Source organism: Miscanthus floridulus, chromosome 2 (genome assembly GCF_019320115.1).
Source record: "Miscanthus floridulus cultivar M001 chromosome 2, ASM1932011v1, whole genome shotgun sequence".
Lineage (NCBI taxonomy): Eukaryota > Viridiplantae > Streptophyta > Magnoliopsida > Poales > Poaceae > Miscanthus > Miscanthus floridulus.
Window position 1 is genome coordinate 25806789 of NC_089581.1, and position 22636 is coordinate 25829424.

General features: G+C 43.0%; 1 protein-coding gene across 2 annotated transcripts; it reads right to left on the reverse strand.

Annotated features, from left to right (window-relative positions):
- Window positions 1-14428: 14428 nt before the first annotated feature.
- On the reverse strand, window positions 14429-20994 carry LOC136520345 (endoribonuclease Dicer homolog 2a-like). Of its 2 annotated transcripts, none has more exons than XM_066513816.1 (9): window positions 20736-20994; window positions 19827-20089; window positions 19287-19690; window positions 19086-19159; window positions 18435-18622; window positions 17911-18117; window positions 16526-16936; window positions 15717-15989; window positions 14429-15109 (listed from the first exon to the last, which is right to left on the reverse strand). In XM_066513816.1, exons 1-9 carry the CDS (start codon window positions 20818-20820, stop codon window positions 14756-14758), a joined length of 2259 nt encoding a protein of 752 aa, XP_066369913.1. In that variant the 5' UTR covers window positions 20821-20994; the 3' UTR covers window positions 14429-14755. The 2 variants fall into 2 exon arrangements, with proteins under 2 accessions (XP_066369913.1, XP_066369919.1); XM_066513822.1 differs by having other exon boundaries at window positions 14946-15099.
- Between the last annotated feature and the right edge of the window lie 1642 nt (window positions 20995-22636).

Sequence of the window (22636 nt, forward strand, 5' to 3'; positions counted from 1 at the left end):
ATAATAGATATCGTATTCCTTGTAAATACTTATCATATAGCTGAATAGATCTAGATCTAACCGACTTGTAACCCTACCCCTAGACTATATAAGGTGGGCAGAGACCCCCTCGAAATCATCTCATCTTCAATACAATCCAACAAAGACATAGGACGTAGGGTATTATGTCAATCAGATGGCTTAAACCTGTCTAAATCATTGTCTCAGCATCTTGTGTCACCATCTGGTTCTTATTACGTGCACCTCCACCGATCATCTACTACCATGGATATACCCCTCGGTAGACTGCCAACTAGATTTCGTCGATAGTGACGTGGCAGGTAGGGGGTGTGCGTGCTGATTTCATGGTCAACCAGATGGTCACTTTTTCACGCTCCATGGCCTTTCCCGAGCCTGGTCAGATCTTCACGGTCAGATCCATGACTTGGGTCATCGACTCATCGGCCTCAACGATAGCGGGGAAATCATGGAGGCAGTGCAGGATCACCCTACACCAATCGTGCCAACATCTACAATGACATCTCTGATCCCAATGCCTCACCACTAGGTTAGGAGATCCATCAACAATGACGATCTGATCGAAGTCATCGATCGGGTCACTAACCGCTTAGCGGAATGTCAGCTCCTTGTGGATTCAATCTTAGATCGATCTAGAGTGAGCGATGAACCTCCTGCACTCCAAGGTCACCATGCCACTAATGCCGAGTGCCCTGCTCATGCACATTGTCTGAGGTGGCAAGATGAAGATTTGGTGATCACAGCAACTCTAGAAGGATGTACCATTCAACACTGACCACTCCCCGCCCCAATAGAGAGCATGTCGAGGCCCTATCCTTTTGGGCTAGTGGGTGCGAGTCTGATCTGTTAGGACGCCATGCACCATCTTTTCGCCGACCATGCTGAGCATAGCCACGTTGATGACCTCTATCAGATCAACTTCCTCGGGGCTGACCAGCCTACGCCAATGGTAAACATGGTGCAAATCTGAATAGATCTTATGGATGAAGCGCTCCACACCATCCTAGAGGAAAGTTTTGAGCTGTACTCTGAGGCCTCTACCAACAACTGCCATCTTTCCCTCTAGGTTTGGGGAGAGAGCTTTTCATGGTTAGCCACGACAGCGTTGCTATCGATGGAGAGACCAGTGTCCAGCGCTGTGAGCGCGAAGCCAAGAACACTAATCGCCAACTATGTCACAATGAAGAAGCAGAAAATGCCACCCAAGCCAGCCCACCACCTCTCGCCCGTAATCTCCAACAAGAGTTCCTCATGGTGGACAATCAACGAGTGGAGTAGATGTCGAGCGCTAATCTAGCTATGGCCACCCACGAGTTGGCTAGACTCCCACAAATGCTAGAGATACTCAATTTTCAAGCGGTGCTCAAAGCAGCTCAGGCCCAGGTCAACGACATCCAGAATTGGATGTGGCCACCCATGAACTAGCTAGACAGTGAGGCCATCTCCGCTTTCACTAGAGGACTCCATCATTGTTAGGAGCTGTGCTCCAAAATTCATCACAAGAGGTCCCAAACCATCAGCAAACTCCTCAAGGTTACAAACTCATATGTAGACTACAAAGAAGCTGATCGGTCGAAGGGATCAAGGGCTGCATAGCCACATCGCCGCCAACCAGAAAACTCCATCGACAACATAGAGCAACCACGCGCTAAACAAAATTTCAATGCTGCCTATGAAGAACTCCTTGATGATCCATGCCTAATTCACAAGAACAGCAAGCACACCATGCGACAATGTTATGGCATGGACAAAGCTTTCTACGATGAGGAGTAGAAATGGTGAACGCGCAAGGACGATAAGTCAGACAACGACAAAGGGGAGGAGTGTCCAAAGGGCGCATGACCTACTACCCAAGATGCCAACAAGACCATTGCTACAATTTTCAGAGGATGTGTCGCCTCCAAGAGCAAATGCCAGCAGAAGCTCACCACTTGGCAGGTCATGTCGATCATCAAGTATAACACGGTCGCCGATCCCAAATATCTAGACTAGTCAGAGCATCCTATCACGTTCAGTAGGGACGACCAGTGGGCAAATATCCCATATCTTGGGCGTTTCCCACTAGTGCTAGATCCAACCATCCGCAATGTGCGGTTCAAGAAGGTCCTCATGGACGGTGGGAGTGCCCTTAATATCCTCTTCACCGAAGCCCTAACTAAGTTAGGCCTCACAAAGGATGATCTTGTCCCTATTGATTCTCCATTTTGGGGTATTATACCTGGCAGAGCGTCCCAACCTTTGGGGGTAGATCACCTTGCTAGTCCAGTTTGGCACCGCCGACCACTTCTGTACTGAGTACGTGAACTTCTTTGTGGAAGACTTTGGCACCACCTACCATGCCATCCTTGGCCGACTAGCACTTGCCAAGTTCATGGCCGTGCCCTATTATGTCTACATGGTGTTGAAGATCCCAACGGAGCAAGGCGTTCTCACCCTGTGCGCTAACATCTCCATTGCCTATGACTGCGAACGAGAAGGAATCACCATCGCCAAAGTAATGGACCTCTTAGCTAGAATGGAGGTTTGCATCGCCAACTCCAAGAAGATCCCAGCAAAGGAGCAGGTGATCCTAACTCAGGAGCCACCTCGGTCTGTGAATAAGTCTAAAGACACAAAGGAGGTTGAGCTCATGATCGGTGACAGAAGTAGGATGACTCGGATCAAGGCCCATCTTGACCCCAAATAGGAAGACATGCTCATTAGCTTTCTCTATAGAAACATTGACGTGTTTGCATGGAAACTTACTAACATGCCCAGCGTTCCTCGGGAGTTGATCAAGCACTCCTTAAACGTCTCACCGACCACCAAACCAATCAAGCAAAAGTTATGATGATTCACGCAAGACAAAAAGGAGGCCATTAGGGTAGAAATAACATGGCTCTTAGCAGCTGGTTTTATTAAAGAGGTGTATAACTTGGAGTGGCTCGCCAATTCGGTCCTTGTACGAAAAAAGAATAATGAATAGAGAATGTGCATTGATTACACTGATCTCAACAAGCACTGCCCTAAAGACCCCTTTGGCTTACCTCGCATTGACGAGGTCATAAATTCAACAGCCGGTTATGAGCTCTTGTGCTTTCTCGATTGCTATTCTAGTTATCACTAGATCTCCTTAAAGGAGGAAGACTAGATCAAGACTTCATTAATCACACCCTTCGGCGCCTATTGCTACACCACCATGTCCTTCGGGCTAAAGAATGTCGGTGCCACCTACTAGAGGGCTATCCAATGATGCATCCAAGGGTAAATTGGGAAAAACATCAAGGCCTATGTCAATGATGTGGTGGTTAAATCTAAGACTGCTGATAACCTCATCGCCGACCTCGAAGAAACCTTCCAGAACCTGAAGAAATTCCAATAGAAGTTGAATCCCACTAAGTGCATATTCAGTGTTCCATCTGGTATACTCCTAGGCAACATCATCAGTCGCCATGGCATTGAAGCAAACCTAGAGAAGATAGAAGCGATCACCAAGATGAAACCATCGACCTACGTAAAGGATGTCCAGAAGCTAACGGGATGCATGGCGGCTTTATGCCGTTTCATATCTTGATTGGGGGAAAAGGGTTTACCTTTCTTTAAGATGCTCAAAGCTTTGAGGAAGTTCACCTAGATGCCTGAAGACGACAAGGCCTTTGATGAGCTCAAATAATTCCTCATGACGCCTCTAGTTATGATAGCACCACAACCTGGTGAAACCTTATTGGTCTACATCACCGTAACCAACCGTGTCATCAGTACGACCATTCTCATTGAACGAGAAGAAGCCAGACATGCCTATAAGGTTCAGCGCCTTATATACTTCATTAGCAAAGTCCTAAACAAGTCTAAGGCTTGGTATCCTCAGGTCCAGAAATTGTTGTACGCTATCCTTATTATGTCCAAGAAGCTCTGCCATTACTTTGAGACGTATCAAGTAGCAGTGGTCACTGAGTACCCACTGGGTGACATCCTACATAATAAGGAAGCCAATGGCCGCATCATTAAATGGGTGGTAGAGCTTGGCACATACTCCATTAATTTCAGGGGCTGCTAGACGATAAAGTCTCAAGTGCTCACTGACTTCATCGCCGAATGGACCGACATGCAAGCTCCTATCTCAGCCGATCACCCTAAGCACTAGGTCATGTACTTCAACAACTCCCTCAACCTTGATGGTTCTAGGGTAGGTATCTTTTTTATTTCTACATCCGGGGATCACCTTCAATATGTCCTCCGAATTCATTTTCTATCTTCCAATAACGCCGCCGAGTACAAAGCTTGTCTCTATGGTCTCTGTATTGCTATTGAACTTGGTGTTAAATGCCTCTTGGTATACGGTGACTCCACGCTCATCACTAATCAAGTCAACAAAGATTGGTCTTGTACCAGTGACAAGATGGATGCTTACTGCTCGGAAAACATAAAGTTGGAGGGCAAGTTCTGCGGTATTGAATACCACCACGTTGTACGAGATCAGAACCAAGCAGCCAACTAGTTATCTAAGCTAGGGTTGACTAGAGATGAGGTCTCAGCTGGTGTCTTTGTCCAGGATCTTCAAACTCCATCCATTAAGCAGGAGCAAGCAGTTCACGAATCTTCCATTGCCAAGCAATTGGTCCTGGTAATTCCTACATTGAGCAGTGATTGACAAGAGCCTTTTATCAAGTACTTGACCACTATAGATGTACCGACTGACAAGACCAAAATGGAATGCCTAATTTGCCGCAGTAAGCATTACGTGCTAGTCGATGGCAAGCTAATGCGGAAGAATGCAAAGGAGGAATTGTTTCAGAAGTGCATATCTCAGGAAGAAGGAGTGGCATTGTTTCAAGAAATCCACGCTAGATCCTACGACAACCACGTAGCCTCTAGAAGTCTAGTCGGCAAAGCCTTTTGAGAAGGTTTCAACTAGCCTTCAATAGTAGCAGACGCCAAAACACTCATCCAACGATGTGAGGGTTGCCTATTTTTTGTCAAATGGATCCATGTTCTAGCTCAGGCTCTGTAGACGATTCCTGCCTCTTGGCCATTCGCATGCTGGGGACTAGACATGATTGGGCCATTCAAGAAAGCCCTGGTAGATTTTGATGGGTTTATGTCGCTATTGACAAATTCTTCAAGTGGATTGAGTACAAGCTGCTCATCTAGTCTATAGCAAAGAAAGTAGCGGAACTCTTCAACGACATCATCCATAGGTTTGGGCTACCAAACAGTATCATCACCGATCTTGGTTCTACATTTACTAGCAGCAACTTATAGGATTTCTACGAGGATCGGTGCATATCCGTTAAGTATGTATCGGTCACACACCCTAGGGCCAATGGCTAGGTTGAGCGAGCGAATGACATGATTTTAGATGCCCTAAAGAAGAGGTTATATGAGAAGGATCAGAAACATCCAGGCAAATGGCTCAAAGAACTACCAGCTGTGGTCTGGGGACTTAGGACCCAGCCAGTCATAATACTAGAGTCTCCCCCTATTTCTTAGTGTTTGGATCAGAGGTTGTGCTACCTGCTGATGTCGCTTTCCGAGCACTAAGGATAGAGAATTATGATGAAGAGAACGACGATCACACACACGACAAGACGATGTCGACCGACTTGAGGAAGAACGCTTGGTCACATGTGTTTGGACGACAAAGTACCTGGACAGTTTGCATAAGTACTATAACCACAATATCCAGGAGTGATCCTTCATGGTTGGCAAAATGGCACTCCGTAGGAGACAGAAAACCGATGGGATGCACAAGCTATCTTCACCTTGGGAGGGTCCATACATCGTCAAGGTTGTGACCCGACTAGGGTCATATAGGCTCTGTGATCAAGATAGCGTTGATATCCCTAATTCCTAGCACATTGAACACTGTAGGTGTTTCTATTCTTGAGACGTTCTACAAAAGATATGCACCTTTTTATGTATATATGCATTTCAATAATAATTTTCTCCATGATGTTTTCTCTATTTGTTGTTTTCTCCATAATTTTCCTCCAATTATCCTTTGTTTTTCTCCATGCTAAAAATCTTTAAGATGACACATACTATCGCCATTCAAATTAGATTGCGCCCTCGCCTCAGTCGGACACGCTCAAGGGCTTTGCCTCCCTACGTGAATTGACTCTATTAGGCTTCGATTACGCCCATTTGCCTATGACTCTGTCGAGCCATTCAAGCCACCGTGTCGCCGAGCTATTCGAACCGCCGTGCCACCGAGCTGCTCGAGCCACCATGCCACCGAGCCGTTTGAGCCGCTGTGCCGCTGAGCTGCTTGAGCCACCATGCTGCCGAGCCACCATGCTGCCAAGCCGTCGTTCCACCGAGCCATCGTGCCACCGTGCTGCCAAGTGAGCTACTAAGCGAGCCGCCTGATTTGTAATCAAGCTGCGCCACGCCATGATGATGAACGCCATGAAAGAACTACGTATAGTGCTAAGCACTCTCCATGGTCTCCAAATTTTGTCACGGTCTCCATATTTCACCACGGTCTCCATATTTCGCCATGGTCTCCAAATTTTGCCATGGGTCTCCAATTTTTGCCATGGTCTCCAAATTTTGCCATGGTCTCCATATTTCGCCATGGTCTCCACATTTCACCACTGTCTCCATATTTCGCCATTGTTCTCCAATGTTCTCCATGTTCTCCAATGTTCACCACAGTATAGTGCTAAGCACTCTCCAAATTTTACTCCAATGTCCAGTGCTAAGCACGGGGATTCCATTCTTCTTACAATTATGTATAAACTCCAAATAAACATAAACTACTCTACAGGATTCAAAATTCACCGATACATTGCTCCTGATAAACACTACTCTATTTTCTTCAACACTGAGTTCATATATTTTATTTTTAAATCGTGTACTACCCATCCTACATATTTGTATTGCAGGATCATCATTTGGGTGGTCGTACCATCTGGCCATCAGATTTCTCTACCGATCAACTAGTCGGACCACTAGATTCATTACTTTGTTGCCGACCAGTTGGTCAGACTTTTCGGCATTCACTTCCACTCGGCGCTCACTTCCACTTGATTCTTCACCAACCAACTAGTTGGATTGTCTATTGTTTTCATCGTCAGCTACGCTAGGGGCTCGCCAGCTAAGCTGGGGACTTCATCTACCGATTCGCTTGTTGGCTTACTACATTTTGCCGATGCTTCATGTCATGTGTGATATCAAGGTTTTCCATGCTGTCCATATCAGGGTACTGATCTTGGGCGGCACATCATAGGCTTTGATAAGTATATCTATCACAGCAATCTAGTGCTAAGCACTCTCCGTTTTCTCTATGTTTTACTGCTCGGTATTATTGAATTTTACTACACATACCTAGTGCTAAGCGTGGGGACTTCATCCTTTACACTTCATTCTTTGATCCTACTACAAGATATTTCTTTATCTTATAGCAGGCTTGGGGACTAAGTGCATACACTTCACCTTGCGATGAATGTACTATTTTTTCTTCTTACTAATTTTAGCTAAGGTGGGGACCAGCTGTGCTCCCGGCTAAGCTAGGAGTTGGTTATCCTGACTAAGTGATCGTTGAAATTCTTTGATCCTGACACCAGGTGTCTTCTTCACCTATTGTCAAGCTCAGGGACTACAATGTATATATTGCACCTTGCGGCGCATATATCAGTACTAATACCCTCTTTGCCTAAGTCATGGATGATGATCATCTGACTTCACCAAGAAGCCTAAGTGTGTACACTTCACCTAAGGTGGAGAATTTTTAAATTTTAAACTTGAGCTCCTTACATCCTTTGGACAAGCCTTACTTGGCTAAGTCTGAGATTAGGTCACCAGATAAATTGGCTGGCTTCAATTTCCACTGATCGGATCACTAGTTAAACTGGTCGGTACTCCATTTTGTTCATTAGATTACCAGTTAAACTGGTTGGCACTTTGTTTTGTTGATTAGATTACTAGTTAAACTGGTCAGATTGCTAGATTTGCTATCTGACTCCAAGTTAAATTGCTTGGACCTACTCAAGACGACGTTGCTTAGCGGATACAAGGCGCTCGGGGACTAGCTGTGGGGGTATAACCTTTGGTACCCACAACAATGGACATGAGCCACACCACCAGGGGAAGTCCAGCCCATAAGATCAAGGCCTACGGTGCTCGGCCCTGGTCGACGTGCACCGCAAGATAATCAGAAGAATCTTGAAGACAGAGAAGGATCTATTCGGATATGATAGATATCGTATTCCTTGTAAATACTTACCATATAGCCAAATAGACCTAGATCTAACCAACTTATAACCTAGCCCTCAGACTATATAAGGCGGGCAGAGACCCCTCTCGAAATCATCTCATATTCAATACAATCCAACAAAGACACAATACATAGGGTATTACGTCAATCAGACAGCCTAAACCTATCTAAATCGTTGTCTCTACGCCTTGTGTCACCATTCGGTTCCTATTACGCGTACCTCCACCGATCATCTACCACAGTGGGTATACCGCTCGATAGACTATCGACCAGATTTCGTCGACAAGCAGTGTGAACCCAATGGCTCTATTTGGTTGGGGGCTCTATTTAAGCCCCATGGCTGGCTTAGGCTCACACTCTTGGCCATTTGCATTGACATAGCAACCTTGTGAGCTTAGCCAAAGCCCTCCCACTCATCTCTATCATTGATTCATCATCTTTGTGAGATTGGGAGTGAATCCAAGTGCATTGCTTGAGTGATTGCATCTAGAGGCACTTGGTGTTCGTATTTTGCTATGAGATTTGCTTGTTACTCTTGGTGGTTGCCGCCTCCTAGATGGCTTCGTGCAGCGAGGATCATTGAGCGGAGGAAGGTGTTTGTCTTTGGCTCCGATCATGGTGATTGTGAGGGGTTCTTGACCTTTTCCTAGTGGAGAACCAAAAGGTACTCTAGTGGATTGCTTATAGCTTGTGTGATCCTTATCTTGTGTTGGTTGTGCGGCACTCGGTTGTAGGTTTGGCGTGAGATACCAATTAGCGCGTGAACCTCCAAGTGAGTGAATCACCACAACGGGGACTAGCTTGCCAGCAAGTGAACCTTGGAGGAAAAATCATTATGCCTTGATTGTCTCCTTGATATTCATTGGTATTCATTGATTGATCACTTGCCATGGCGGTATACCTCTCTACCACTTTCTTATATTACATTGTGCCTTTACTTGTGTAGAGCTTGTGGAAATTGAACTAGTTAGTGTAGCTCTTAGTTGTAGTTCTCTTGCTAGATTGCTCACCTAGGTGTAAATTATTGACTAAGCCTTGTTGTGATATACTAGAGATCATAGATTTTAGAATTGGGAAGGTGGCTTGCAACACAAGTGTGGTGCTAACGCAAAATTCGCTTTGCCATCTTAATTACTAATCACTTGACTTAGTGTTGTTGTAGAATTTTTAATAGGCTATTCACCCCCCCCCTCTAGCCATTAGGACCTTTCAAGTGGTATCGGAGCCGTGGTCACCGTGATTTGAGGCTTAACAACCTTCGGTATCAAAATGGCTCAAATCAACAACACCAAGAAGCCACCCCAATTTGATGACACAAATTATCCTTATTGGAAGTCAAAGATGACCACTCATATCAAGTCAATCAATAGAAGAGTGTGGAAGGTTGTGGAGACCAAAATTGAGATAGCCGATCTAGAGAATCCCACCGCGGGTGAAGAAGTGCTTCTCCAAAATAATGACATTGCTCCTAGTGCTATTTATGATGATATTGATGAGAGAACATTTGAGCAAATCAAGAATATTGAGATAGCTCATGAAGCTTGGAAGAAGTTGAAAGAATCATTTGAGGGCACCAAGGCAATAAAGGGTGCAAAGGCAAACATTCTCAAGGAGAAATTTGCTAGCTTAAAGATGAAGGAAGATGAGAGTGTGCCAGACATGTTTCATCGGATGGAAGTGCTTGTCAATGATCTCAAAACACTTGGTGAGATGGTAGAAGACAAAGACTTCTCCCATAAGTTCTTGAGATGCTTACCCACATGATTTGGCATGTTGGTCACCTTACTAGTGAGGACCATTTTGGACATAATGACACCAAACCAAATCTTAGGAGATATCATGACTGATGATGCTTATAGAGATGATGATGAGAAGAAAGAAAAGAACAAAGAGAAGAAGGATGAGAAGAAGAAGAGTGTGGCATTCAAAGTTGGTTCATCATCCAAGGGCAAGGCCAAGCAAGATACATCAAGTGAAGATGATGGCTCATGGGATGATGATGATGATGATGAGAAGATGGCTCTCTTTGTCAAGAGATTACGCAAGTTCATGGTGAAGAAGGGCTACCATTCTAGAAGGAAGAAGTCTTCATCTAAGAACAAGGAAGAATCAATAAGATGCTTCAAGTGCGGATGCAAGGATCATCTTGTTGCTCAATGCCCATACAATAGCAACAATGATGATGATAAGAAGAACAAGAAGAAAGACAAGAAGGACAAGAAAGAGAAGAAGGACAATATGACCTTCAAGAAGAAGAAGGGTGGTTCATATGTGGTCACTTGGGATAGTGATGCTTCCTCAAGTGATGATAATGATAGTGATGATGACAAGACCGCCAAGAAGAAGGCTCTTGCAAGCATTGCTATTAATGAGAAACCTTCTCTCTTCGACACTCCATCATGCTTCATGGCTAAGGCCACTAAGGTACAATCCGATGATGAGTGTGATGATGAGGAACATGATAAAAATAAAAGTGATAGTGATGATGATGAACCCACTAAAGATGAATTAATTGACATGTTAGATGATGCTAAGGAATATTTTGACATTAAGAGAAGGGAATACAAAGTCTTGCAAAAGGAACTAAAAGCCCTTAAGCAAGCCTTTGATGATCTCAATGCATCTCATGAGAGGCTAGAGGAAGCCCAGAGAAGCTTGGCAAGGCTCACAAGAAGCTTGAAAAAGCTCATTCCTCTCTACTTAATGAGCAAAATGAGAAGGATCATGTTATAACATACGACAAAGGCTTAACTTATGATATAATTGATGAATCATTCTATAATCCTATCATTGTTGCTCCCACTAACCCTTATTGTAGCACTTCCACTTCTACCTCATCTAGTATTGATGGTTTCACTTGTAATGCCTCACTAATGGTTGAGAATGAGACACTCAAGAAGGAGGTAAAAGAGCTCAATCACACCTTGGCTAAGGCCTATGGTGGTGAGGACCGCTTGCTTATGTGCTTGGGTAGCCAAAGAGCTTCTCTCTACAAAGAGGGATTGGGCTATACCCCTAAGAAAGGCAAAGCGGTCTTTGCTCCTCACAAGACTAGTTTTGTAAAGAACAATGGTCAGTTTTGCACAAATTGCAAGCAAGTTGGTCATATAGAGTAAAAGTGCATGAAAAAGAAGTCTCAAGCCAATGTATCCTTAATTAAGTTTGATTCTTTCTATGTGCTTACCAAGGGTACTAATGGTGTGAAGACTAAGTTCATTGGTGCACCATGAATGGGCTCAAAGAAGAAAGCCATTTGGGTGTCAAAGAGCTTGGTCACTAACCTTCAAGGACCCAAGCAAGTTTGGGTACCTAAAAAGAATTGATCCTTTTTTTATAGGTCAATTACAAAGTCAAAGGAAGGCATTGGGTTCTTGATAGTGGGTGCACTCAACACATAACCGATGATGCAAGAATGTTCAACTCAATCAACACAAATGGCAATAATGGTTATGGTAGTATCACATTTGGTGACAATGGCAAAACCAAGGTCAAAGGGCTTGGTAAGATTGCAATGTCCAATGACATGAGCATTTCCAATATGTTGCTAGTTGAGAGCTTAAACTTCAATTTGCTATCTGTGGCTCAATTGTGTGATCTTAGATTCTAGTGCATATTTGGGGTATATGATGTAGAGATCATAAGCAGGGGCAGAGCTACAGGGTATTCCAGGTATGCACTGGCATACCCTACAGATCCAGCATGTATTGAAGTATATATACTGTATTTGAAAAACAAAACAAAACAAAAGAACACTTACCTATAGGCTGGAGAACTGAAAACGAACGCAATGCTAGCAACCTAGCTTTGTCGAGATGGCCTTTGCAGCTTTGCTGCTTTTCTCCAGGGTCCAGGGCCATGCGCCCAGAGTCACACGGATGGGAGATCCAGGACCCAACTTGGCAAGTCCTCACAACTAACACGGTGACGCCTTGGCTTCTAGGATCCAACGCACCATCTGCCCTCATCCATTCATCTACCGCAAGTTTGGAGCTAGGGAGCTCGGTTGTTGCCTGCTAGCTGCGCGTGCATGGCTAACAAGCAAAGGCGACTGACTGAGACACCAAGACGTAATTCAGTCTTTGCCCTTTTCTCTTCTTTTTCATGTAGAAAAATCTTGTCTACTTTCATTACTAACAACATTGAGTCATCCCTACGTTGCAAGTTTTACCACAACTACTGAATTACTATTACCAAATTATGTTCCAAATTTAACTATTATTACCGAATTACGTTGCCAATTTTACTACCGTTACCAAATTGCTAAATGATTTGCCGAATTATATAGAATTTTTTTTGGACGGCATACCCCGAGATAAAATCCTAGATTTGCCACTGATCATAAGTGTAGATGGCTGTAACTTGATTTTCAAAGGCTTTAGATATGAGAATCTATACTTGGTTGATTTTAATGCTAGTGAAGCTCAATTGTCAACATGCTTGTTCACTAAGTCTAGTTTGGATTGGTTATGGCATAGAAGGCTTGGTCATGTTGGAATGAAACAATTGAATAGATTGGTTAAGCATGACTTGGTTAGAGGCTTGAAAGATGTGTTTGAGAAGGATAAGCTTTGTAGCTATTGTCAAGCCGACAAACAAGTTGAAAACGTCCATCCCAAGAAAAACATGATGAGCACTAGTAAAGCATTTGAGTTGTTGCGTATGATTTTGTTTGGGCCAACACAATACACTAGCATCGGTGGAAACAAATATGGCTTTGCGATAGTGGATGACTGACAGGGGCGGGAGCGCCACCAGGTGAGCGGAGACGGTGGTGGCAGGAGCAGGAGTGCCACACGCGCACGCCGCCGCCGTAGGTCCACGAGCCTTGGCACGAACCATGTGGTGGCCGAACCGGCCAGCATGGAAGCCATCGCTGGTGACGAGCTCGGTCGGGGTGCATCGAGTGGAGCTCCGGTGCGTACGACCATGGGTGGGGTGGAACGGAGCTCACTCAACCACATCAGCTGCGGATAGCAGCCACAGCTCGCCGCGCCGAAAGCCAAGAAACCACTCAGCAGCGGCGAACGATGGTGTGCATGCCTTGGCCACCAGCGACGTTGTACAACGACGGTGGGCGGTGGTGGAAAAGTAAGATGGGAGGATAAGGTAGGAAAGAAATAATAAAGTAAGACGGAGGACGGAGGCATCCGAGCTTTCTTGTGAGAGCCTTGCTTGTGGATCAGCTGAGCTCCGAACACACAGACACCAGCATTACCGCTTATTTTTCTTTAGTCGAACAACATTTTAGCTTCCACCCCAGTTTAAATATGTTTTCGACTACTAATGTGAATGAGAGGGCAGTGTCAACAGTCAACAGAGTACTGGAGGTGGTTTCCATAAAATTAAATGAACTTGACACATAAGAAAAAATTTGAGGTGCAATCAAGCTGTAAGGAGAGAGAAGAAAATGAGAAACAAAATCAGTTCGTAGTCCAATACCCCAAGAAATCGCTTCTTCCAATATTTTGGGTGACCCACGATAATGATAGGACTACTCGCGCCTGCGCTCGCCGGTCCAACCTAGCGCTCACGCGGCCTTCTAGCACACACGTGCAAGTTCACCTATACACAGGTTTGTTTAGGACTGCTGTCCTGCTGCACTCTATCAAACTAGCTCTGCTCCGCTAATCCATTAAGGAGCAGCTCTAAAAAAAACTGAAATTTTTAGAGTATCCTTTTAAGTTATACACAAAAAGCCTGGAGTTATTTTTTTTAGAGCAGTTCGTGGAGTTATCACTATGTTTAGCTAGCGAAATTGGAAGTGGAGCTTAAAAAAAAATAGGGCAGAACAGTCTCGGATGTCTAGTAGTACATTTTGCACAAGGGTACATACGTAAATCAGACATTCAGGAGATTCAAACACCATGTCACACGATGATTGGATTATACATATCAGAAGTGGATTAGCTTCCCTCGCCAATTGCCATGCTAATGTCGCCAATTGCCAAAAAGATTCGGGCGTCCAGGGCGCGTCACTCTTCTTTTCAGTTGCACGCGCTCGCCGCTCGCCGCTCGCCGCTCGCATGGCCTATGCTCGCCGTGCTCGGCCACGCTCACACCGTCCAGCATCGCGCCCGCCATGTCCGGCAGCGAGCACTGCACACATGTGACAAGCCGCGTGCACCGGCCCGCTCTTGCTCACCCGTCGTTGGCCCCAGAAGCAGAAAGGAGACCAGGACGGAGGAGAGAGAACAAGATGCGAAAAATGACGGGTGGGGAGGAAACTCATCACTTAGGGTCCACACGAAGACACTGTACATCGTAGGTTAGAGTTTTTGTGGCAGCTATCGAAACCAAGGGGATGGTTCAACTGCCCTTATAGCATGGACCATGGAGTATCTAATTGGTGGAGACATATGGTCTAGCAGAAACATTGGTTCAACACTCAACACTAATAAAAGTTTCTCACAACTGCGAAACCAGAGGCAGCGCTCAAACCTTCAACCAGTCTTACGTACAAGCTGGTAACCAAGCGACCGACTTGATCCTCCGCGAAAACAGCTATCAAGTGCGCAAAATCCTCTGCTCCAAGTCCAAGCTTCATCCTCTTGCTGCGGCCTTTAGTTTCTTGAGCAGAGCGTTGGCAGCGAGAGCTTCCGCCACCTCCTGGTTGCGGCCTTTTCCAGTCTCAGAGTACTCTGTCCCCGCAGCCTTCACCTTTGCAACCACCCTTGTCACTCCAGCTGCGTCGTCACGAGTTGGAGAGTACGATGGCTGAGGGTAACTTTTGCACTCACATAATTCCTTCAGTTCCGACAATGGGTCAGGCTCCATGGTCTTGGGGGTGGCAAGAGGTTCCAGTAGCCGTCTCATGGCTCTCCAGACAACCTCCTTGTCATTCCTGCTGTCGACGTAAATTGCACCAGCTATTGCTTCAAACAAATCTGCGAGATCCTGCGTTTTATTTGCCAACAAGCAACAGACACATGTTACCCACGAAAATGGAAAAGAATATCGAAAGAGTTGTAAACAGAATATAGCACCTATCGAGAAATCTCGAAGGTTTCAGTTAAAAACAAACAAAGGTGGAAACCAGGTGCAACCACATGGTTAATCCATATTTCACGTTGCCATTTCAAATGTTAAACCAGATTCATCCTAAGCCTACAGAATCATCTACCCCGTAACTGGCAGAGTGGCAGTTGTCTGCCATGAGACATGATAATACTGTGCGAGAGAATAAAGACTAATGAAAGCTGAACAGAACTGCTACCCATTTTCAGCCATACAGCTATAGCTAATAACTAATTTATCCAAGAAGCATGAAACAGAAACCATATAAAATACAGTAAGTTTACATGTTCAACGCAAACAAAAAAAGGGCACGTGTTTTCATGGGCCTAGAAATGCATGAAACATCACCCTGTTCGCTGATGCTGAAATTTGGCTTATGCTGAAATGTTGTGAGAGGAAAACATTGTTCCATGGCTGAAAAGTAGTTCTGAATAAGCTCTGTGTTTTTAAAGAAACCTAGAAAAACTGAACATTAAAAAAGACACACCTCAGGTAGACCAATGCCAGGTTCCCAACCATGCGATGGGCCTGAAAATGACCGTCCTGAATTCTCAAGATCGTTAATCATCTGTTTTGATGAGAAATGAAGAATATGCTTGTGTAACCCTGCTTTAACAGCTGCATGTGCATAGCAACAGTTGTTCACAGAAGCTTTTCGTAGATTTGTCAACAGTGCTGGTGTACAATTGGAGTAGTATTCTCTGTAAAAGTAATCAGTTAAGATGTAGTCCAATACAGCATCTCCAAGAAATTCAAGCCTCTGCACACGGGCACGGACTTGTTAAGTTTACCCATAAAAAGCCATCTGGGGTAAAATATCATTTGTGTTAAAAGAAGTTAATAAAAGGGTTAATACAATTAATAAATTATAATTTCATACATTTCCTTGTACTTCTCTGATTCTCTCCTATTGGTAGATTTTTAGACTCCGTTGCTGTTGGTATTATTTAGCCACCTTTAGTAATTCTGAACGGACAATTTTGTCTATGTTCTTGCATGTCAAGGGTGCATCAAAGAACTGCAAAACATTATTTTTCCCCTCAAACACGCAGGAGAATAATTTTTCATTGTATTAAAATTTAGTATTCCATTCCATGGCTTGGGTTAGTCTTTATGTTACATATTCACGCCCTTTGGATTAACTGAAAAACTACTGAACTACCATTTCAATGTTGCAGATTACTCAACTGCAAAAACATTGTTAACTTTGAAAAAGAATTGTTTGCAATTAAATACGAAAAAAAATATAAACGATTGCTACTGAAGATCAAAGTACATTAAGTCATCAAGATTAACCTCATTGCAAGCAATACCAGAAATATTGTAGGAACTATGTGTCAATGCTTCTATTAACAGTGAACTGTCATCGAACACATAACCGAGGATTGTCTGCAAGCTTTTCACGTCAATGAATTCTTCAGATTTTGTTGTAATAATCCTTTCAACCTGCATTTTACTATGCAGTTCTACATCCATTCCTAGTGATTTGATGAAATGAACTGCTGCCAGTTCACCACAAGCACTGAGGTAGGCCCCAGTCAAGGCTTCAACTGTATCAGCAATTCTCTTGCTTTTTATGGATATTTCCTTCAGACTGTACATATTATTGGTTGCTCGGAAGAAAACTTCGTTGTTACCACATGTGTCATAGCCGAGCCCTGGAATGGTCCATTTTTTTGGGTTAAACAATTCACCTCGAATGTATCCCTGCCAAACAAGAAAAAAATTGTGGATAACAGTATTATCAAAAGGCACCTTTAAAACTTGTAACAAAGTAATGGACAGAAAACGAAATCTACATCTCCAGTAGGACTTCCATGAAAATATTGCTCGCAACATGATCTTAGCTGGCATGCCTGTTTGCAACACAGAAATTTTGTAGAAAGCATAACAGTTCCTGCAACATTTTTTCCATGAAAAGACTGCTCTAAACAAGGTCATTTGAACCACGGTGCGAACATTCATCACTAGTAATATGACTTTAAGTGAACAAAATTATTTTCTTTTTGAATTAAAGGAAAAGGTCCAAATTACTCCCCTCAAGTTTGGCCTATGTCCAAATAAACCTAAAAACATTTGGTTCGATTTACTCCCCCAACAATTTCAGTTGGTCCAATTTACCCCATACAAAGATTTTTTTTTTGTTTCTCTGTGTACAAGTTGAGTTTTAATTTCAAATTTTGTGAGGTGACAGATGACATAATAATTTATGTTAAAAATACATAAAAAAATTCATCATCATTTGATTGGTCGTAATAAATTAGCACTAGAGATATAAAATTGTATGAAACATAACGATGAAACATTCATCATATATATTTGGTAACATAAAATATGATGTTCACTATTATCTCACAAAATTTGAATTAAAACTTAACTTGCACATGGAGACACAAAAAAGATAGATCTTGTTAAGGGTAAACTGGACCAACTGAAGTAGATGGGGGAGTAAATTGAACAAAACGTTATCTGGACATAGGCCAAACTTGGGGGGAGTAATTTGGACTTTTTTGTTGATTAAATAAAGCAACAAGCCAGGTTCCAAGCTCAGGACTCCTTGGCAACGATAAGTGTTGAGTTTCGATCACAAACTACTATATTCAGAAAGTTTAACCAACTATTACACTTCAATACTAAGTTGAAAAAAAGGCATGCAAAGCAGATTAGAAGATCTTCAGTACCACAAGTTCGCTTTTGCAAGCTAGCTGACATAGAGCTGCGTTGGCGACCTTTTTTTCCCTCATAGAGGTTAGTATGTCCTCTCGATGTTTGTATTTGCTAAAAAGATTTTGGCTTGTAACATACTTAATGAAAGAATCCCCAAGTGTTTCTAATGATTCCAGTGAAATAGTCTCCTGGCATTCCTTTGTTGTAAGTGCTTCCAGAATCTGCACATGATACAGCTTGCTAAATTCAAATTCATAGGAAACGAAATAGTTAAGCATTAACCAATGTTGCTATTAGTTTAGAAATTAAGCATAATACAAGCAAGCCATCTGTTCTTTTTTTTAAAAGAAAACTGCTGTTCAGTAGCATGTAATGCATTGACATTGCCAATTGGCAAGCCTTCTTTATTCTCAACACCTCGACAAAATAAGAGCAACTGAAATTCTTTTGTAGCTTAAAAGCTCATCCAGTTAACCTTAGTATCTAGTTGCCTACCACAGCTATTAGTGGAGTAAATAACTGCTGAGAAAAAGAGAACCTCCATAGCTGTTATGTTGAACTGTTGCATTCTTGGGCCCAACTGGATTTTCAACTTTGCAGAAAGAAGCAGACACTGGATACGGTACATTATGGAAGGAATAAATGAGAAGCTGAGCAAAGTATTTGTCGACACTGGTGCCATGACTACTCTGCAGAGTCCAGGTGGCAACTTATGACTCCCACGTTCTGAAGAAAGGAAAAGGATAAGTTAACATCATACATAGCCTATTAACAGCAGTAGGGTCACAGGTTACAACTCCAACTTCTAACCTCATTCTCTGTCTTCTGAGAGTGGAAAGTTACATGTGCATACCTTTTCTTTTGCATCGAATTTACTTACTAAATTACTCCCTCCATTTCAATATAAGGTGCGGTTTGACTAGGCGTGGTCTCCAAAGTTATACTTTGACCCATATTTTATCTTATAAGATAGTGCTTTCAAATACTAATCCAATGATATCACTCTTGTAAGGCTAATTGTTGGTTGTATATACTGTTAGAACAAGATATATGCTAACATGATATCATTTGTAGAGGAAGTTTTGCACTATCAAGAGGCAAAAATATTGTGTGTAATAACGAATTTATATATGCTGTTAGAACAAGATACCAAGAGGCAAAAACATTGGTACTGTTAACAGAAAACAACCTTTCCTTTTTTCGTAGCATTTGTAGAGGAAGTTTTGCACTCTGAATAATCCATTGGCAACCAACAGTAGTTTGCTTTCAGAGGTAAAATGTGGGCCATATCCAGAGCATACAAAAAGAATACCAATTTTTGGATGTAAATTCTACCAATTACAGGAGCACATAACAAATATAAGGACAAATATAAATCTAATCTTAATACCTTTTGCAGCTAACAGCACTCCTATTGTTCAAATCCAAAGGTTGGTTTACAATTAGGTCAAGGTCTGTAATATTATAAAAGTTTCCATCACGAGGGGCATAGACAACAGAATTCTGAAGTATGCACCTGCAGCAAGGGTCATCCATTGTCTGCAGTATATCAGCATCTTTACAAGAATGGCAATGTCTCAGATTTTTATCAGTCACATCATCATATACTGATGAAGTTGAGAACTCGATACCACACCAATCAATTTCACCATACACTGTGGGCAGAAGTAGATAGACTACCCCCACATCTACTTGCAGTTCATGGAAGTATTTTATAGCATCGCTGACTTCCGAATGGTCACTGTTAATGAGCAAAGAAAGAACCGTGGTCTGGAATCTTCTAGCAAAAATTACCTGAAGAAGCAAAAATGTTGTACACAGCATTAATGCAGAAGACCTCTCACACTTAAAATACTAACATATATTGATAAAAGAAACTAAAAACAGGAACCTGAGATTAAGAAAAAAGATAACATCACTCCATATTTACATTTTCTTGAGTCAGATGGATCTTGTGCGAGTACTTAATGGTAATTTCAATACCACCCGAGTTAAAAGAGTGCCGAAGGAAGTCAGGTCCCAAGTCACATTTGACAGCTAAAATTATGTCGGTTGGATCAGCAGTTGTGTTGGAAGACCCTCGCAACGAGATGCTGTAGCAATAATACAAGCCACGACGAGAAAAAGAAACCCAATTGTCCACTAGCTCCTCTGGAAAATAAACCGGCTGTCCATGTTGATATTTCTCCTCAGCTGAATAAGGAATGACAAGCATCGTTATCACAAATCTAACATTAAGCAGGTGCTTGACACTAAAGCCCCTTTGACATGGCTCATCTAAAACGGCTTCACCGGTGAAGCCAAAGCCGATAAAGCCAGAAAAACTAGCTTTTCCCGGCTTCTAGTTCATTTTAACCCCGGCTTACAAAACGGCTTCACGCTACAGTGCTTCGATTCGCACAAAATAGATGAAGCCGAAGCCGGCATAAGCCGTGCCAAAGAGGCCCTAAGCAAAATAATGACATCAGTTTCGAACGGGTGAGGTTCCATTTAGTTGAAAGCTTGAACTGCAACAGCAGTCCTTACACGAACTAGTTTATAATGACAATTCCTACAACAGATCACCACAAGTTATAAGTAACTTATGGTGAAACCGAAGTCGTCATGAAATTGTTATCACACTAGAATACAACAGCAGTGGTAATCAGTAATAATCACAACAGGGTTTTTCAAAAAGGAACTACAAATATCCTTATATAAGAAAAGTACAGTAACTATAGATCTCAGTAAGGACTAAGGACATCGTTTTCGTCTAGGGAAGAGTAAACGCTAGCGAACTAAGGTACTACTAATACAAACCGAAGCAGAGTGAGGTGGCATCAGTTTCCGTTGATCGTACCGTTGCCTCGCTTGGCTTTGGACGGAGCTTCTCCTCCCTGCGTATCAGTCTCGGCGGCGGCGGAGGGGGAGGCGGAACCATCCATGGTGGTGGTGACACTGGTGAGGTTTCGGCGAGCGAGTGGTAGGGAGGAAGAGGAAACGATGGCCCTGTTGCTGTCCCTTGACTAAGGATGGCAACCGGGATATATCCGTCGGGATCGTCGGAACGGGATCGTCGGAACATTCTCTTCTCCGCTAGTCGGAACGGGATCGTCGGAACATTCTCTTCTCCGCTATGATAAATTCATCCGGTTCTTATCTCCATTAACTGTCTCGGGTATAGATTTTTGTCCATCTCCATATCCGTCGGGAATCAGGTCGGGTAACAAATACCCGACAGGTACTGCATATCCGATAAATAAGAATACTTGGGGTCGCAGCTTTGCAATCGGAGACGTTTCTTCTTTACCCGGGTATAAGTGTCGGGGTCTCGGAGATACCGAGGAGAAGGAGCGAGGTTGCGAGAAAGACGAGCAAAGGTGGCAGAGAGACCGAACTGAGGAAGCGAGGGGCACGAGCGCTCGTGAGACAGGCGTGCTTGTGCTGCTGACGGAGATGGTGAGAAAAAATTGAACGAGGGTTCTAGAACACACAAACTATATATATGACTGTTCAGATTTAGACCAAAATACTTATGTTAAGTTTTTTTTGGGCCTAATACTCCTAATACTCGCATGACAGCTCAAATAGTCGAGTTCCCCAACGGATAACGGGGACAGGTAAACAGGGAATGTTCCCGTACCCGCTATACCCGTCGGGTATGGATTCTTTCCTATTTAGATGCCCACAGGTAAAGATATGATCCCATCCCTATCTCCTAATGGATCAAATACCCGTCGGGTCTTTACCCTTTGACTTGACACCCACCTAGTCGCCGACCCGCGCACACTGAGACTTTTGGGCCCTGTTTAGTTCCACCAAATTCTTAACTTTGACAAAAAGAAGATTCCCTGTCACATCAAACTTGTGGTACATGCATGGAGTTCTAAATATTGACGAAATCAAAAACTAATTACACAGTTTGGCTGTACTTTACAAGACGAATATTTTGAGACTAATTAGTCAACAATTGAACAATTATTACCAAACAAAAACAAAACAAAACTATACTGTACCTACAGTGCGTTTGTCAGCGCCAAATCGGCGGAACTAAACCTTTGTTTAGTTGCACCATAACTTTCAAAAAGTTGCTACAGTACCTGTCATATTGAATGTTTGCGGCCTGTGCATGGAGCATTAAATGTAGACGAAAAGAAAAACTAATTGCACAGTTTAGTGGGAAATTACGAGACAAACATTTTAAGCCTAATTAATCCATGTTTAAACACTAGCGAGGAGACTTCGGTCGGAAGCAAAGGCCGTCCTTTTTGCTGTGCCTAGTCTTCAATCAAGTCTCGTCTCGTCAGTTGTCAGGCCGCACTTTCGGTGCGCCGTGCGCGCTTTTTCGGCAACGACTTCTCTCGAAATATACACTGACGCCTTAGCCCATATTTAATTCCCAAAACTTCTAACTTTAGCATTATATAAAAAAAATTCTTATCACATTAAACTTATAGTACATGTACAGAGTATTAAATGTAGATAAAATCAAAAATTAATTGCATAGTTTGGTTAAACTTTGCGAGACGAATCTTTTGAGCCTAATTAGTCAATGTTTGAACAATAATTCACAAATACAAACGAAATTGCTATCGTGTTTGCCGTCACATCAAACACTGTGCAAATGCCGATTGCGGCTGAAACTAAACGCGGCCTTAGGCTGTGTCATGCAAAAATTTATACGGCCGATTGGTCGGGAGAAAAAAAATACTATATCATGGCTATTATAACGACGGCTGAACATAGCCTTAGATATTAATT